Raw genomic sequence first — 18,923 nt, 5'->3', positions numbered from 1 at the left:
AAAACCCAGCTCTTCAAAGTCTACTGCAGCATTGCTCCTACTACAACTGAGCTAGGGTGAGTTCACAGGACAGAAGTCAGAAGGAAACACAAATATCAATTACACAGCCTGGGTCTAAAACGTGGTCGACTTTTTACAGCTTGCCCTCCATAATTCTTTGAGAAGAGTTTTTTGCATGAATTCTTTTGGCTTAAGCAATAGACACTTAGAATGGTTCTGCTGAATGGGCAACTGAGATGCAGAATAGCACTCCCAAGGTCAAAACTTAATGAGGAAATACCCTCAACGAGCGATGGCTAATGCCTGGAGAGTTTCGTTCGGAGGTGGAGGTGGGGGCTTGGGGGAGGGGGGTTCTGCTGTTTTATGTTACAAGACGAGAAATACTTGTCTTACTAAACAATTATTTGTTCATGAAAATCACCTGATGAGGAGCTGGAGGATTCAGGATAAACCAAAGTTCTTTGCGTCTTTACTGAAAGTGACTTAGATGCATGCAATGATGTTAATAAATCTGACTTTAAAGCAAAAGTGAATGTAAAGAACAAACACGTACCAGGGTAACTGTGTGTTTCCTTTTCATTCTTCTGGCTAGAAAATTCTCTAAAACCACACTGGTCCCAGTGTTCACAGACACGGCACAAGTAATGATCCTTGATTAAAAACAAAAAAGGCAGGGACTTCCCTGGTGGTCGAGTGGGTAAGACTCCACAATCCTCATGCACGAGGTGTGAGTTCTACCCCTGGTCATGGAACTAGGTCCCACATGCATGCCCCAACTAAGAAGTCTACACGCTGCAACTAAAGATCCCAGTAAGACCTGGCACAGCCGAAAATAAATAAATATTTTTTAATTAAAAAATTTTTTTAATTAAATAGCATTAGGTTTTAAGTATAAACTATGTTTCAGAACAGCTTTAAAGAAAAATTGCAAAGATAGTACAGAGAGTTTTCCTATAGCCTAACCCTATTTCCTTTATTATTAGCATCTTACATACAAAGGTTTCATGTGCCACAGTTAATGAACCAATATCCATACATTAGTATTAACTGAAGCCTGCTCTGTATTCAGATTTCCTTAGACTTGCCTAATGCTCTTTGTCTGCCCCAGGACACAACACACATTAGTTGTTCTGTCTCCTGAGACTCATCCTGCTTATTAAAATGGTCACACAGCCTTGTGAAGATACTAAAAAACATTGAACTGAACACCTGAAATGGGTGAATTGTAAGGTACAGAATCCCAGATTAGAAAGAGGACATTAGTTGAAAACCTGGTGGAATTCAAAAAGTCTGCAATGCGTTTAACAGTTATCAGTGTTGATGTTTTACTTTTGACAAGGGTACCTAATGAGGAAAATTGGGGAAGGCATATACAAAAACTCTTTGTACTATCATTACAAATTTTCTGTACATTTAAAATTATTCCAAAATAAATTTGGGATTTTTTTTTTTAATTACCATAGAACGTGATCTATTATTATGAAGCAAAGAGCAAACCTTAGACGGTATACCAGTTGCTTCTGGAAATATTGGTGAGACTCTTAGTATTTTCATTCAAGCTAAAGAGAGGATACCTATAAAATGACATGACAAAGGATTTCTCTGAGGCCATCAAGTTCAAGGCCATCTTCAGGAAATGACATGCATCAGTGGCACACCCCTGATATGGTTACCAAACCAGCATTTTATGGTCCTCCTTGATCACCACCATTCCACAGTCTGCAGCTGTGGCCACCTTTAGTCAACTCTACTCAAGTTCACTTTCTTTTGTTCAGGAACCTTCAATTCAGTTGTCCTTATAACCATTTTTCCTGCTCCTTTCTAACTATACCATATCCTCTAGAAACTTTGCAACAGAGAACCAATCTTGATACATATAACTCTAATAAATACTTGGGGGTTGCCAAGCATACAACAGACGGTGTTCCAGTTCTCATTAAAAAAAGTGGTCAATTTCTAAATCACTTTGACAGCTTACTATTGTCCTTCAGTGTCTCTCGAAGTTTCAAATAGCGAAGGTGCACAGTCATAATTCATTATTGCTCAAGACAGTGAAATTGGGCCCCACCTTGTACTCTGATGAAAAGATTACTTTTAGTTTATAGCCTCCTTTCAGCCTTCTTTTAAATTAAGATAACTAGCCATCAGATAAAGGTATCTATAAAGACACTCTAAATACCTCTATAGAAAGATAAAACACGTAACTCAAGATTTGCAACTAGGTCAAGCTCACTATGAAACTGAGGTAAATGATAACTCAGTAAGGCTCAGACTACAAAACAGCCTTTCATTATATCCTTTTTGTAAACTCCACCCCCAGACCCCAGTCATTAAAAAAAAAAAAAAACGTAAATTTTTTGTTGTTGTTCTTCCCTCCACAGGGTAGAGAAAGTGGACCTCTGAATACAATTTCAAATCCAATTTGATTTGCTTCCTTTTGAATCTGCAGGCAAGTTAACACTTACTGTTTAGAGATGAATGGGCAATTTTCTTTTGGGATAGAGAAGGGAGGAAAACCAGCTCAACATCCCTAGTAAACAAGAAATAGAAGCTCTTTTTCACACACAATTACACCAGTATGTATTTGTGCTTCAGATTCACTTTTACTTTAAAGTCAGATTTATTAAAATCATCACATGCATCTAAGTCACTTTCAGTAAAGATACAAAGGACTTTTGGTTCACCCCTAATCCTCAGGCTCATCAGGTGATTTTCACGAACGAATAATTGTTTAGTAAGATAAACATTTCTCTCCTCAAACATGTGAACAAGAAATAGAAGCTCTTTTCGAATAAATTACTCTTATTTCCAGAGCAAAGCACACAAACTTCTAAGGCATTCTGACCGGACTCTAACAAGGAGGTGGAAGCAAAGCAATTCCAGAGCCCTGAAGTTCTATTCACTTCAGCCAACACGCGTGGAAATGCGCACACTTCGTTGAAAGAAATAAGAAAGGAACATATACAGGTGCAATTCTTTGAGCTTCATCCACTGAAAAGGAAAAAGAAAAGGGGGTCTTCACCCTCAAGAAGAGTTCCTTTACAATCTGAAACCAAGCCTTCCCTCTACTGTTGAAGATCTTGGAATCACAGAATTTTAGAGCTGCACTGGACTTCAGGAGCATCGTTTCTGGCAGATGGAGAGAGCAGAAATTCTGGAGACGGGCCATGGACCTCACGTCTGAGAGAGGCAGAGCCATTTGAATCCCTGGGCCACAAGGAACAGATGATCCTCAACGTCCTCAAGCCTAAGGCCAGAGTGGATCTCTCTCCCTCCCAGCAGAAACTGGAGGCAAACCCCATTCTGCCCCTCCTCCTGAGCTCCGCACTCAACCGCCCAACCTGTCCCACTGGAGGGGGTCCTCACTCTACACATTCCTGGGGACCATGCCAAAGTGGAGGACCCCGCCCCGATTCCATCACCCACCCCCAGCAGCGTTTTTCAGCCTTGGCTAAAGGACGAGGTCACTCCTGGAAGCACAGAAACAGAACTCTCAGAAAAGGCAGAAAGGAAGTCGGCATTGCAAGAGCTCCGTAGACACAGATATGAATCAATTCCTAGGAGACACTGTTTTTTTTTTCTTTTTTTTTTTTAAAAGAAGAGTGGAGGAACCTACGCTCTCGCTTATATCAGAAAAGACAAAAAGATTCCATATACATGGATGTCTCCCCTACCTCTCAAAGGGTGCCACTGGCTGCCAGTGGGGAGGGAATGTGAGCAGCTTCAAACTAGGGGGAAGAGGGATAAGTGGGGGATCACCACTGGGACTGACCTTTCATCCTACCCCCCCTTTTCTGCCTTGTGATTCTGACACTAAATACATAAACTACCTAGTCAGAAAACTAATTTCTTAAAATCTGTATTTACACAAAGTAAAAACCCCCAAAATGAGCTAATCAAACACAAATCATGTTCAATTAAAACAGATAAATATTTAAAATAAGTGAAATTAAATTTTTAGAAAGACAGAGCAACAAATCATGCAGGGGTGGGGATGGGTGGGGGATGTCTTCGGAGGAGACGTCTCAACCCAATGACACTCAGAGTTAAACCACTTCGTGACATTTCACAAGATGACTTTTGAATTTAGCAACTTCCTCTAGGCCTTAGCAACTTTATGTTGTATGTACCTCTGCCGACTCTGTTTCAGAAAAGAAGCACAGAATGAGGAATGAGACAAAAGCGAGGGGGGGACAAACCACAGAATTTTTTAATTACTTGTTTGAAATATGAATTTAGAACTGAAGAAAACTTTTCCAGTATAACCCTGCTCTTTTTTTTTTTCAAATGAAACAAGAACCCAAGCTTTGTGTTGTTCTTTTGGTAGATAAGCTGGAGTATGGAATATTTTTAACACTAGGATGGTTGGGAAACCCTCAGCACCAACCCCCTTTCCCACCCCCCAGAAATCCTAGTTCAACACTTAGAGATGCTTTAATGCCGTGTGGACTTTCAAAAACATACTTCAGAGAAGATTAACCACTGACAACAGTTATAAGCAGAGCCCTTCTACTATAAGGAAGTTGGTAAATGATTCACCAAGTACATATTTTTTGGCCAAGTAAAAACCCATTACAAATGGGTTAATGAGTTCATCTTGTGGCACATGGTCATGTAACTGAGCCCTAAGGGACAGTGGTCTTTTAATAAAGCCTATTTTTAACCAGTATAAACTATGTGAAGGTGATTTTCCCATTGATTATTCTCTATCCTTTTGCTTTTCTGGCAAAACTACTAGAAATTGTCATTAATAAGTCTGCAGCAAGTTTTTCCTTTGTCTTACTTACTGAAAGGGTTGACTTACTTAAAATAGAAAGCTTCTAAAAAGTACACAACCAAATACTGTGATTAAATTACACAGACTGAATTCTTAATTTTTTTATAAGTTGCTGCCACAAAAAGATATTTCCAGATTGTATCTGCTTTGATATAATCTTTTCATGAAATTTTTTTTATGAATGTAATTCAGAGGCCATGCTTCAAAAATACTCAAGAGTACTGGGGTATACTGTACTTTTTGTATAAGTGACTTGACTTCAGACTGGGAAAGGGATTTCTACATATTGTCCACACAAACATGAAACATTCTGACCCCCCCAAAAGATGATGATAATATCTGCATTTATGATATTACTATATCATATAGTAATAGATCTATCTAGGGTAATAGATCTATCAACTTCACACAATGAAAACAGGAATGGAGAATGTTATACTTACACAATCCAAGATTCACATTTCACTATCAGCAACTGGGCTGTTAATTAACTTTCGATCAGAAATTAGGCCTATTCAATCTGAAATGCAGGGTCCAAATAGGAAATAGATAGGCCTAACCCAGTGGTTAAAGGAACTGGCCCCTTGGTTTCTCATCACTTAGTCATCCATTCCAACGCAAATATGTAAATAAAATTCCACTACAATGGAATCAAGTGTGTTTAGTTTTTACTTCACACGCCTAAGCATACCAAGATGACCACGACTCAGCCTTAGTCACTGCCCACAGAGAAAGTTCATCTTTTCTCAGTGCCTTTGCTCAGTTTCCTCTTCCTGGCATATTCTGCCTGTCCCCCCGGCCCCATCCCTGCACTTTCGCTCCTGCTTCTAAAGCAGGAACTCCCAGGAAGAACACTCCCCACACACATCATTTCCCAGAAGAGGCCCAGGGGTCCTGAGGCCTGGGTGCACACATTTTCTGTAATAATTAAGCATACTGCATTGTAAGAGTTTACACATGCTTATAAATCTGCCTGCTAGAAGGCACAGGCCCTAGCTCATCTCTGTATCCCTCTTCCAGCCCAATATTTGGTAGCCAGTGTTCAATAAGCAACCACAGAAAGAAGCCTCTCAGAGCGAGGCAGGGCAGAAAGACCAAGAAATATCTGAGACACAAGAGGCACCAGGTAAGGAAAGAATGAAATATTGCCATTTGCAGCCACTTGGATGGACCTAGAGTATACCCTACTAAGTGAAGTCAAAGACAAATATTATATAATATCATTTATATGTGGAATCTAAAAAATAATACCAATGAATTTATATACAAAAAAATGAAACAGACTCACATAGAAAACATTTATGGTTACCAATGGGGAAAGGGTGGGGAGGGATAAATTATGCGATTAACAGATACAAACAACTATACATAAAACAGATAAGAAATAAGGATGTACTGTACAATACAGGGAACTATATTCAGTATCTTTTAATAACCTATAATGGAATAGAATCTGAAAAATAGATATAACTGAGTCACTTTGCTGTACAGCTGAAACTAATACAATATTGCAAATCAACTATGAATTTTCTATTTAAAAATGACAGAAACAGACACACAGAACCAATATGCAGACCAGTAGAAACACACATTGTTGTTCAGTCGCTCAGTCACGTCCCACTCTTTGCAACCCCATGGACTGCAGCATGCCAGGCTTCTTTGTCCTTCATTATCTCCTGGCGTTTGCTCAAACTCACGTCCATTGAGTTGATGATGCCATCCAACCATTTCATCCTCTGTTGCCTCCTTCTTCTCCTGCCCTCACATCTTTCCCCGGTTCAGGGTCTTTTCCAATGAACTGGCTCTTAGCATCAGGCGGCCAAAGTATTGGAGCTTCAGTTTAGCATCAGTCCTCCAAATGAACACTCAGGGTGGTTGATTTCCTTTAGATATGCATATACAAAGTCAATAAACATAACTCTTTGGACTACTGTCATAATCCTTCCCCCGCAAAAGAGGTACATGTGATATGGAGAGAGTGCTGTGGAGAAACAAAGAAAATAAATGGGGGGTCATTTGGCCCTGGGGGAGGGGGAGTCTATAAGGGAAGAGGGGAGAGCAAGGCCAGGGTCACAGAAAGCAGACAGGAGGGGATGAAACAGGAAATGAGCATCAGGATGAGGGCTACTGCCTGCGAGAGGGCAAGTGTGAACAGAAGCTGGAAGGTGTAAAAGACACAGGGGATCTGAGCCACAGGAAAGCACTGTCTGCTGCGCTGACTATACAGAACCCAGGAAAGCATGCTGGCATGTAAGGAAGTGACTACAGCAAAGCCTGCAGAGGCCCAGGTTCAAGTCCTGCCTCTGCCCTCGCCCAGCCCTAGGGCTGCAGGCAAGTTACTGAAGACGGGTGAGTGCTTAGTCGCTTCAGTCATGTCTGATTCTTTGCGACGCTATCAACTGTAGCCCGCCAGGCTCCTCTGTCCACAGGAACCATGGGATTCTCCAGGCAAGAATACTCGAGTGGGATGCCATTTCTTTCTCCAGGGGATCTTCCTGACCCAGGGATTGAACCTGCGTCTCCTGCATTGCAGGTGGATTCTCTTCCATTGAGCCACTGGGGAAGTCCCACTGAAGACCTGTAAGCCTGTTTAAGCATCCAGCATGTGGAGTTGCTGGTGTCTTTAGGGCAGACAGGTAAACTGAGGCCAAGTCAAGAAGAAACACATCTTGTTCCATGACAGGCAGGCAGAAGCTCCAGGACCCACCAGGCCTCTGCCTTAAATTCCAGAAAGCATATGGCCACACCCCCCTTCAACGGTGGTCAAATCAGGCCACCGGACTGTGACACCAGCCAGCACTGGCCATTCCTGCCAGTACCCCCTGGACCTACCCGAGTCCCTTAGGATAGAGTCGTCATTCCTCCCACACACAGGGCTGGACTAAGGAACATTGCCCAACGCCACCCACCCTGTCCTCTTTATTATATGGAATTTGGGGTTTATAATATAGTCTTTCCCTCAATACATCTCACCGTTTCATTATGCTCACGCTAAGTCAATTCAGTCATGTCCAGCTCTTTGTGACTCCATGGACTGTATCCCGCCAGGCTCCGCCAACCATGGGATTCTCCAGGCAACAGTACTGGAGTGGGTTGCCATGCCCTCCTCCAGGGGATCTTCCTGACCCAAGGAGCGAACCTGCGTCTCTTACATTGCAGGCGGATTCTTCGCCGCTGAGCCTCTGGTTATTTTAAAAGCCGCCTTTCATCTCCCAAAAGCAATCTCTTCAGAACCACAAAGGCTCTTTCCACTCTCTTTGTGAACAGCTCCAAGAAAGACTGCAAGGCTTAGGGTCAGTTGCTGGCCATGGCCTTACCAGGCCCCTGGGCCCCCAGGGGGCACTTTCCCTGCCCTGCCGAGCAACCTGCCTCTCATCCCCAGCCTCCTGCAGGGTGTGCACACTTGCAGCTAAGGACTTCTTCCTCCGCTTCCATGATTCATGTTCCCACCACTGACCTCCCTCCCACTTTTGACCTCTGCTCTGCTCCGGAAACCTCAGAGTCTTCCCAGCTCCTTCCCTCAGCTCTCGGCCTGGTGGGAGAGCTGTCTGCCCCCAGTGTCTGCTTTCCCATTTTACTACCACATGGGCAAGGAGAGAGAAGAAAGTCACTGCTTGTCCAGACTCCCCCAGTGCTGCTCTGGACCATTTTTCTTCCACCATCCCCTGTCATTTAGCATACACTTGCAGACTAAAAGCCCTAAGTGTGTGTAAAATCAGCCAATCATGTGAAAGTAATACCTCTGCCCTTATTTATTAGCCTGAATAGAAAGAACTCTAAAATGGCCTTTTTTAAGAAAGCATTTGAGTGCATTTTGTTTGGTCTTGTATTCATGAAGTGTTCTGTTGTTGTTCAGTCACTAAGTCGTGTCCAACTCTTCCTGACCCCATGGACTGCAGCACGCCAGGCTCCCCTGTCCCTCACTATCTCCCGGAGTTTGCCCAAGTTCATGTCCATTGAATCGGTGATGCCATCCAACTATCTCATTCTCTGTCATCCCCTTCTCCTCCTGCCCAATCTTTCCCAGAATCAGGGTTTTTTCCAGTGAGTCAGCTCTTCACATCAGGTGGCCAAAATATTAGAGCTACAGCATCAGTCCATCCAATGAGTATCCAGGGTTGATTTTTCTTAGGATTGACTGGTTTGATCTCCTTCCTGTCCAAGGGACAATCAAGAGTGTTCTCCAGCACCACAGTTTGAAAGCATCAATTCTTAAAGTGTTTAATTAGCACCAATTATGAACTGGACCCCTAGGATGGGGCTGTTGGAGGGAACGGGGGTGGCAGGCACCAAAAACACACAGCAGGTATGTTCTGCTCCCCTCATCAGGCTCAGCTGCTGCCTCTTTCTATAAAGGGGGTAGGAGAGCTCCTAACACCCTTCGAGAGAGGCACCATCCTTCCAGCCAGGAAGTGCCTCCCCTCCAGACCCAAGTGTGGCTCCTCCTAACCCTGGGTAGGATGCACCCTGCAGAGCAGCTGGCCGAGAGCCTGAGAGCAGAGCTGGTCACGCCCTCTCTGGTCCCTCCTAGTTGTCAGCATCCACCAACCTCCACATTCCTGGAGAGCTTCGGTACCACACCTCACATCCCCGGGCACCTGGGGAGCTTCAGTGTTTAGGAGGACAATTCCTCAAACCCCCCTAGTTCCTGGGCTTGCTAAACTGAATCAATTTCCATTCCTTCTCCCAGGGAAGCTTTGCTAGGGATCTTCAACTTGAATACCCCGGCGCCTGGCTCTCTCACTTCCCCAGCACCTGCTCCTCAAAGTCCCTCCAATCTCCTAATGTTTCCCTTCTCACTGTCACCACCTCTAGCTACTTGTCAGCATCTCTCAACACCCTTACTTCTTAACGTCTCAACGACTTTCCCTTCCAACTGTCTATTTCACTTTTGCTCTGAGAAGGCGCTGCTGAAAGAGAAAAATCACAGACTGGCACAAATCCTAACACTTTTGACTTTCAGTGGGTTGATTATACCCAGCAACCCATTCAACTTACCCCAGGCAGCTCCTTCTCTGCTCCCCTATAAAGACCACCTGAAACATCCGCTCATCCTCAAAACCCCGGCTTCACTTCCATCCCTTCATCCCTCAGCCATGACCTCCCACCCCACTTCACAAGATGAAAATCCTTTCACATTAAACCCTTCAACGCTTTCCCTTTGATGTGAGCAGTGCCTCTAAACTTCTGTTGTCAGGAGAATCACCTGGGCAGCCCCTTCACTCGGACAGGTATTTGGACTCACTAGGCCTGAATCGACTCCCAGAAGCATACATGGCAGTAGATTCGGATGCTGGTCCATCCACCAGATTGGAGGCAAATCAGTCTAGGACATGGATCTCAAACTCCAGCCCTCGGGCCAAATCCAGCCCCTGCCTGTTTTTGTGTGGCCTGCATGTTAACTATGTGTTTTTACATTTTTTTAAGGGTTGTAAAAAAAAAAAAATCAAAAGAGGAGAATTTTGGACTTTCCCTTGTGGCACAGCAGATAAAAATCCACCTGTCAATGCAGGGGACACAGGTTTGATTCCCTGGTCTGGGAAGATTCCACATCCCACGGAACAACTATGCCCATGCAATTCAACTACTGAACCTGTGCTCAGGAGTCCAGAACCACACCTACTGAGCCTGTGGGCTGCAACTGCTGAAGCCCAAATGCCCTCGAGCCCAGCTCCACAAGAGAAATCACAGCAGTGAGAAGCCCCCACACCATGACGAAGAGTAGCCCCCAACTAGAGAAAAGCATACAGGAAGCAACGAACACCCAGAATGGTGAAAAATAAGGTTTTTTTTTAAAAAAAAAAAGAAGGGAATGCCACAACCCATGTAAATTACATAAAATTCAAATTCCAGTGCCCATAAATAAAGCTTCAGGAGAACACAGCCAGGCCCAGTGATTTACATACTGTCTACGGCTGCTCTGAAGTGACAAAGGCACAGTGACGTGGATGCCACAGACTGCCTGCAAAGCTGAAGATGTTTGCTGTCCGGTCCTTTATGTAAAAAGCTTGCCGCCCCCTGGTCCGCAGGATGAAGTGCAGACACCTCACCAGAGCCTTCCAGCTTCTCTGTGATGTAACCCCCGCCCCCCTCCCCAACCTACGGTCCCACAGTCTTCACAAGCGCAGCCGCACCGCCACTTCAGTGGGCTCAGCGCCTCAAATGAAGTGCAGTTTCACACTTCCCCGTTTCTGTACGTGCTGTTCTTTCTACCCACCTTGCCACACAAACACTTCTTCGTCCTTCCAAGACCCAATTCATGTTCCTCCCCACCCGTGAGATGCTCTCTGACAACCAAACCTCACCCGACTCCCCACTGCACTAAACTCATCTGTATCCCAATTATCTGTACACAGCAGTGATTCTCAAACTTCTTGCTCCCAGCACCACCAGGAGGGCTCATGAGACCACCCTCTGGCTGGGTCTGCCCTGCAGAGCGGCGGACGGGGTGCCAAGCAGAGAGAATGGACATTTCTAACAAGTTTCAAGGCTGATGCTGCTGGCCCAGGCACTGCACAGAAGCAACACCAGTTGACTTCTGTGTCCCCCGCCCCAATCGCTAGTGAGTTTTTTGAGGAAGGGCCCAATTTTATTCACTTTTGAATCATCCCAGCCTCACTTGGTTCCAAGAATTCCTGGAATACGGCAGAAACTCAAGATTTGCTATCTGTGGTCTAACCTCATGAGCTTCCTCCTGGGAGTCAATGATTTTCACTCTCGGACAATGAAAGGGAAATTGAGTGGGGAGAGGAGATCTGGCCTTGCAGGAACCAGTGAGGCCAAAGAAATAAATGAAAGTGGCTCTCTGCAGGACCGACGTTTTCTGGCCTGCCAAATGCATCCTGAGCTGGGGTCAAGCCCTAGGGTGGAGAGCAGATGGTTCAAATCAGAAACCCAAGGGTACAGCCTGGAGGCACCACCAACAGGGGCGATGTTCAGTGGCAGGCCCTCTTCCCACAAAGGCCCATCCACTGTCCACTTGAAAAACAAGATTCTCTATATCAACATCTGATCACATACACCATTAGCATGGGCCTATACTGTTACTAATGATAAACATTTGTTGAGTACTTACTACTTGTTTGGGCTTCTCCTGTGGCTCAGCTGGTAAAGAATCCGCCTGCAATGTGGGAGACCTGGGTTCAATCCCTGGTTTGGAAAAATCCCCTGGAGACGGGAACGGCTACCCACTCCAGTATTCTGGCCTGGAGAATTCCATGGATTGTATAGTCCCTGGGGTCGCAAAGAGTCGGACACGACTGAGCGACGTTCACTTTCACTTATTACTTGTTTAGAATACAAAGGGAAATAAAACCTGACCCTCAAGAAAACTTTAGTTTGAAACTCAGCACACAAATGTAGAAGGACAGCTAACAAAATAAAGTAACATTTACTAAGTGTCAAATACAAATGGTGTCAAAGGTAAACAGTAAATTCTACAGGAGTCCAAAGTGTCCTGTGGCTTTCCCGTCTCCATTCCACTAAGGTACCACGTGTAAACCTCAATCCTAAAGGAAATCAACCCTGAATGTGCATTGAAAGGACTGATGCTGAAGCGCCAATACTTTGGCCACCTGATGCAAAGAGCTGACTCACTGGAAAAGATCCTGATGCTGGAAAGATTGAAGGCAGGAGGAGAAGGGCAACAGAGGATGAGATGGTTGGATCTCACCCACTCAATGGACATGAGTTTGAGCAAACTCTAGGAGATAGTGAAGGCCAGGGAAGCCTGGCGTGCTACAGTCCATGGGATCGCAAAGAGTCGGACATAACTGAGTGACTGAACAACAGCAAACCTCTATTAGCACCTACACCGGTTCATCAGGACATAGTACTTGTATATTAATATTTATGTGGGTCTTTTGTCTCCTTTATAAGTGTATAAACTCTTCTAGGACAGAAACCTTTTTTTCTTAATCCTTATATTACTACAACCTGACCAAGTCCCTGGCATTACAAGTGTGAAATAAATATTTAATAATGACTGTGGAATGTGAGTTAAGCCTTTAACCAAGGGCAAGGCTTATATAAGACAAGAATTGAGGGTTGGGCTTTCCACAGACAGGCAAAGGAACCAACCAGGTGACTGAAAACTCCAGGCAGGTAGAGAAACTTTATGGTCAGAGGCTTCAGGGTCAGACTCTTTGCTACCCCATGACTGTAACCCGCCAGGCTCCTCTGTCCGTGGAATTTCCCAGGCAAGAATACTGAGTGGGTAGTCATTCCCTTCTCCAGGGGATCCTCCCAACCCAGGGATTGAACCTGGTCTCCTGCCCTGCAGGCAGATTCTTTACCATCTGAGCCACCAGAGACACGGGTAGGAGCATCATACCCGCATATCACCATGAGTTGAGAAGGCCAGGCCTTGAGAGCTAGTCTTCACTAGCCTTTTAAACTGTAATACAAGCCTATAGGAAGAGGCCTAAACCTTGACAGCTTTAACCTCGGAAATCACTTCCTAGATTCTTATCTCCTGGTCTATTTTTCCTTTGCCCCTTTTTTCTGCTGATGTCAATTAGGGGGAAAAACTGAAATCCAGACAAAGAATCCTAATTTAATAATGAATTGATACTTTATGCAAATACAGACAAATTTGGGGGGTTTCAGTTGGTAAAAACATAAGTCTTGGCACTCAGAGTTCCCCAAATTGCAAAGTCCTTAAAGCCAGGAATTCCTCCTCTTGCACAGCTCCTCGGATATGATCAAGTGACACACACATTAGGAATGTCAGCATTCTGGTAGCTGAGTCCATTTAGGACTAGTTGAGTCCTAGTCCATTCGAAGGCTGGGACAGTTTAAAGATGGATCTTGTCATAGCCCACAACCTAAACAGAGTGGAGAGGGCATGAACAGATGATTTAAACAGAAAAGCAAATAAGAAACAGAAAAGCTCCCTGCCCAAGCTCCACATCTGCTCAACAGAAAGGAACTCATTCTAGAAACACAGTTTTCAACAAACTCTTGTGTGAGGCACCTGTGAAGGCCCCTACATCCTCCATTTCCTATACTCTGGATCTGGACTGCTAGGCTCCAAGTCTCTAATTAAATAAGATGATTTTGCATTTAACCTCTTTCAGAGGAGTCCAGGCTAGTCAAAGTCCCCAGAAGCTAAAACTAGAGACTTTTCCTGAGTGTAGTTGCAACGCACATGGGCTCCCCCGAGGAGCTAACAGAACAGATAAATGAAAGAATCGGATGAAAAACAGAGCTCTTCACTCACATAGCAGAATGCTCAGCAGATATCTCAGGTGTTGCAAATAATAAACGACTTGACCCAGGGAGACCTAGAAGCCAAAGACATTCTCACAAGTGCAATCAATTCAGAAATTAACAAACACATGTGAAATGCTAAAACATTAAGGAGAGGATTCACTGCCGCCTTTAAATGGTATATGAGGCACTACTTGGGCAACTTGAGATATGTTTTATCATTCTTGGCAAATTGCAGGCCAATAAGAAGGTACTCTTTAATGGGCCAGGAGCAAATGTATATCAAGGACTGGGCTCTTAGCCTAGGACTGTCCTCCAGAGCTGGCTCCACATTTCTCATCCCATTTCTGTGGCCCAGGAGAAGCCCCTCAGACCACTTCACCTAGGTGCTCTAGGCCAGCCACCCACCAGGGGCCATGGCAAGAGATGCAAAGGTCAGGGGATGGGGAGCAGAAGGGCCAAGTTCTCTGCTTCGCCCCTGCATCCAGCAACAGGACTTTCTCCCTTTTCCCCTTCAGCGCCCAGTCTTGGTACATGAACATCCTTTATTGGCTCCTATAGTGCCACCCACAACTCTTAAGTAATTCAGGGAAGTTTCTTCATTATAAGCCATTGAGTTGAATTGTCTCCTGCCAGGCCCCTGCCTGATACAAGGACCGTAGGGCACTTTACATCTATATAAAATGTCTCAACTCCCAGAGGTAGGTCCTTTGCCATCTCCCACATTACACGTGAGGACCCTAAGGCTCCAGGTTGGTAGAATACCAGCTGACGGTCACAAAGGAAGATTTCTGGCAGACCAGGAATTACCCGCAAGTCAGTCTAACATCTAAAAGGCCCTTGAAAGTGTGAGGGAGAAAAACACATCAAGCTTCCAAACCCTCAAGCCACAGTTTCGCCTCAAACCACATTGTTTATGGTTTGGGATTCTCCCTCGGCCTAAATAAGCCAGCTGGGGTACTGCCCTTTATGGGTGTCTTCCACCAAGAGTCACTGTGATTGGACCCAACTGAAGGGCAGTAGGGCTCCCTAAGATCTAAGAGATCACAGGTGTGCCTTCCTTGTCTATAAGCCCACATTTTTCCTTCAGTGTACCCCCAAATCCCTCCCCTCTCAGTCTTTTGTTCTTTCTTATAAATTAAAACCAGGATTCCTTTGCCAGAAATCCAGGAGACTCAAGATGAGAGTGGAGGCAGTTACAGGGCACTTAATAACATCCATCCTAGGTACCTCTTAGCCATCAATCTCCAGGATCTATTAACAATCTCTCTTTCCATACAAAAAAAAACACCCTCCCTGGATTCCTCTATTCTCTAGTTGTGCTGTTCTGCTGCAAATGGAAAGTGCAATTAAATTGTGATGGAGGGTAGAGGGGTTAAGTATGAAACAAACTCCCCAGAAAGGAAATTCGGCTCTGAGTTAGATTTCATTTCAGGGCTAGAGAATTTGCTGCTATTGCTGCCTTTGCAGGTCCCTGGCAGTCACTACATCCTCACTACAAGAACAGGCACTGGCAGCTGGAAAAAAACCCTCCTGACCTTCGGGATTTCACAACTGATGAGAAGGCAACTGTCAGATCAGGTGGAGTTCTGAATCAAAGCCTCAAAGGGGGCCAGGTAGAGGGTGGCTCGGAAAACAGTCTGAGTAAAGCAAACATCCAGCTCTCACTTCCTCATTGCTGAAGGAATGGGAGTGGGAAGTGCAGCAGGTATGCTCTTGTGTGAAGGAAAGAATTTTTAAAGTTCACTAGGCAACAGGTGACTTCCCCAGTGGCTCAGACGGGAAAGCATCTGTCTACAATGCGGGAGACCAGGGTTCGATCCCTGGGTTGGGAAGATCCCCTGGAGAAGGAAATGGCAATCCACTCCAGGACTACTGCCTGGAAAATCCCATGGGCAGAGGAGCCTGGTAGGCTACAGTCCATGGGGTCGCAGAGTCGGACACAACTGAGCGACTTCACTACTATTCACTACTACGGAACAGGCAGAGGAAGAAAACTGGGTGAAAACTCAGCAGGAAACAGGAGTATGCAGGCCCTCCTCCAGGACGCCTTACTCAATTCCATTTAAATAACATACAGCTGACCCTTCAACCACACAGGTGTTCATCTGCCTATAATTTACAGACAGCCTCTTGAATCCTCCGTTCCTAGACTGCAGATTTAAGCAGCTTCAGTACTGGTACAGCGCTGTAGTACTTACTATTGAAAAATATCCACATATAAGTGAATCCATGCAATTCAAATTTGTCTTATTCAAGGGTCAACTGTGTATTTACTGGCTCACTACTAAACACAGGGCAGATCTAGCCTGTAGCATCTAGAGAGACCAAAAAATTGGGTTAAGAGCCTCAACGCTTAGAAAAATTTCTTACCTGGAATTACTGTTTGTTGCTATTTTCAGTTTCCGTCCAAACACCTGCAGCAGCCTCTCTCTTCTTCCAATAACCTGTCCTACTAGGGAGCCTGGACCCTCGAGGACGGACTGACTGAATAAACCACAGCCCTCGGAAAACCACAGCATCCTGTGTCCCTCCTCCCTTGCGGATGGAGATCGCACGGCACAAAATAACTGTCAACCCGATTTTCCAAGCCTCGCTGCCCGAAAAACCCGGGTCTCTCATCCCCAAACGGTAGACTACTGCTTAGACATCACTCAGGCTTACTTTCTAAGTAGGCTCAACTAACTTAAAAATAATGAAGACTTGAGTGCAATGACAGAAGGAACACGATTTCATTTATCAGAAGGCTTTAGAACTGGCTTACAGGAAAGGAGGCAACCCCAAACTTCAAACAAGACCAAAAAAAAAAAAAGTTTATTCGAACCTGCTGTGCAGGGTATACACATACTTACAGGAGAAAAACATCAACTCAAACAAACAAAACTCCACCTGTCTAGTCTGAAGCAGGGAAATCTGCTTGGGGGCGGGGACGGGAGGTAGATAACATCCCCCTCCCCGCTTCCCCCGGCTTCCCTCCCGCTCCGACTCGGGGAGGGTGCCTGCGCTCACGCCCCAGCCGCGGCCTGGCCGCCCGCCCGCAGTTACCTGGTCCAACGGGATGCCCAGGAGCTCGCTGAGCGGGTGCAGACAGGTGGAGCCCGTGGTGCGGTAGGCTCCGCTGCCATCCTGCATCTTCGGGAGGAGCCGCCCCCAGCCCCGGCCCCCGGCTCGGCGTCCTCCTGCCCGAGTGCGCGCGGGCGGCCGTCCCGAGGGTAGCGCGCGGCCGCCAGGCTCCGGGACACCGAGCTGCGAGCCGGAGGACGAGACGCGGCGCAAAGTCTCGGGGCGCAAAACTTGGCGTTCTGCGCTGCGGCTACGGGCGCGGTAGGAGGGCCGCGGCCCAGCGCGCTCGGCTTCCCGCTCCCCTCCTCTCGCCGCTCATTGGCCCGGCCGCCCGGGACGGCCCGGGAGGCGGGGGGAGGGAGGGTTGAGTGGGGACCAGAGCCCGGCCCCGCGAGCGCCACCCGGCCCGCCCTGCCCGGGCCGCGCGGGGCGGGAGAGGCTGCCACGGGCGCCGCCGCCTTGCCCCGCGCCCGGCGTTGCGCAGCCCCGGGCGGGGGTGGGGCGGGAGGAGCCAATGCTCTTCCTTCTCCGGAGTTCCCCGTCCTCTCCCCGCCACCCGAAAACGACCTCCTCCAGGGTCACCCAGGCGGGCGCCTAGAACTCGGGAGCACCCTGGCCACACCCTGTTTTGGTTCCGCCGCAGTCTCAGCACCCCCGCCCTCCCGGTTCCCTCTCGGGTGAAGGTTTCCTGTGCTTTCCCCGCGGCCAAGAGTTCATCTGCCGGGGGCTGGAAACCCAAGGACACCCCGATGCTCCCAGCCAGCGCCCCATCACCCACCCCTTAAGGGGAGAGTTTCCTACACCCTGGGTTTGTGTCGCAGAAGCTCAGAAACTGGGACTGCTAGCTTCTGACCTTGGGTGTCCGGCCCCCCGCGGACTGTAAATTCTTTTCACTCCTGCAAGAAACGATGCTACTGCGATACTGGGTGCTCTCTGATCACTGTTTTGCCAGCACCGGTTCTAAAAAGGGGTTACCTGGCCCCCTTTGTCCCCAGAAGTGTATCACTGGTGCTTGGGAAACTTTTTCAGTTGATACAGAGATTTTGAGAATCATAAAAGTCTTGCTCTTTCCAGGAACTGCTGTAATGCTTGCTGGACTTTCAGGAAAGCGGTGTTGAAATCAAATGGGTAGGAAAAAAAAAAAAAAAGAGTTGGTGTCAGTCCCCAGGCTTCACCAGGTAACCAAGCTCAATACTTTGCATTAGCAGTTTACCTGGGAACGGGCACTGAGCCACCCAGCCAAGGATTAGTTGGTGGAGAGACCAACCAAACAGTGGGGCAGTCCCTCTAGAGCAGAACTAACTGTCCTCCATGTGACCCTCAACTTCAAATCCAACTGAAGGCCTGTCAGACACTCCTAACACCTTTCCCTCCAAGGCTCAGCCTCACCCTGGCCTTCTGGAAGAGTTTCATCACCAAAAAGCTGCACAGAATTTTAGATGGTCAGGCCAGAGTTTCTCAACTCTTGTCCTCTGTTGAGGAGGAAAAAACATGTCCCAACCACCGCTCCTGGTCCCCATGAAGATATTATAGGCGGCCACTATCACCACGCTCCTTCACTCACGCAGTGCACACACACACACACACACACAGGCATACACTTGAGGATCAATAAGGCTGTGTGTATGCGTGTTAAGTCGCTTCAGTCGTATCCAACTCTTTGCAACCCTATGGACTATAGCCCACCAGGCTCCTCTGTCCATGGGATTCTCCAGGCAAAGAATACTGGAGTGGGTTGCCATGCCCTCCTCCAGGGGATCTTCCAACCCAGGGATTGTACCCCAGCCTCCTGCATTGCAGGTGGATTCTTTACCATTAATGCCACCTGGGAAGCCCCAATGAGGCTAGACAGGCTTATTAAATACCACACAGT

General features: G+C 46.6%; 1 protein-coding gene across 3 annotated transcripts in view; it reads right to left on the bottom strand.

The window, feature by feature from the left end:
- Window positions 1-17,432, bottom strand: part of MBOAT1 (membrane bound O-acyltransferase domain containing 1) — a 110,873-nt gene extending 93,441 nt beyond the window's left edge. Inside the window, exon 1 of one of the 3 annotated variants that reach the window (XM_027524805.1) lies at window positions 17,033-17,432. In XM_027524805.1, the coding sequence (XP_027380606.1) occupies window positions 17,033-17,112 (80 nt within the window). In that variant the 5' untranslated portion in view covers window positions 17,113-17,432. The remainder of the gene's footprint in view (window positions 1-17,032) is intronic. The other 2 variants (XM_027524804.1, XM_027524803.1) reach the window with 2 other exon arrangements.
- Between the last annotated feature and the right edge of the window lie 1,491 nt (window positions 17,433-18,923).

Source organism: Bos indicus x Bos taurus, chromosome 23, assembly GCF_003369695.1.
Source record: "Bos indicus x Bos taurus breed Angus x Brahman F1 hybrid chromosome 23, Bos_hybrid_MaternalHap_v2.0, whole genome shotgun sequence".
Taxonomy (NCBI): Eukaryota; Metazoa; Chordata; class Mammalia; order Artiodactyla; family Bovidae; genus Bos; species Bos indicus x Bos taurus.
The sequence above is the reverse complement of the archived record's forward strand: the minus strand, read 5'-3'. Positions and strand labels throughout refer to the sequence as shown.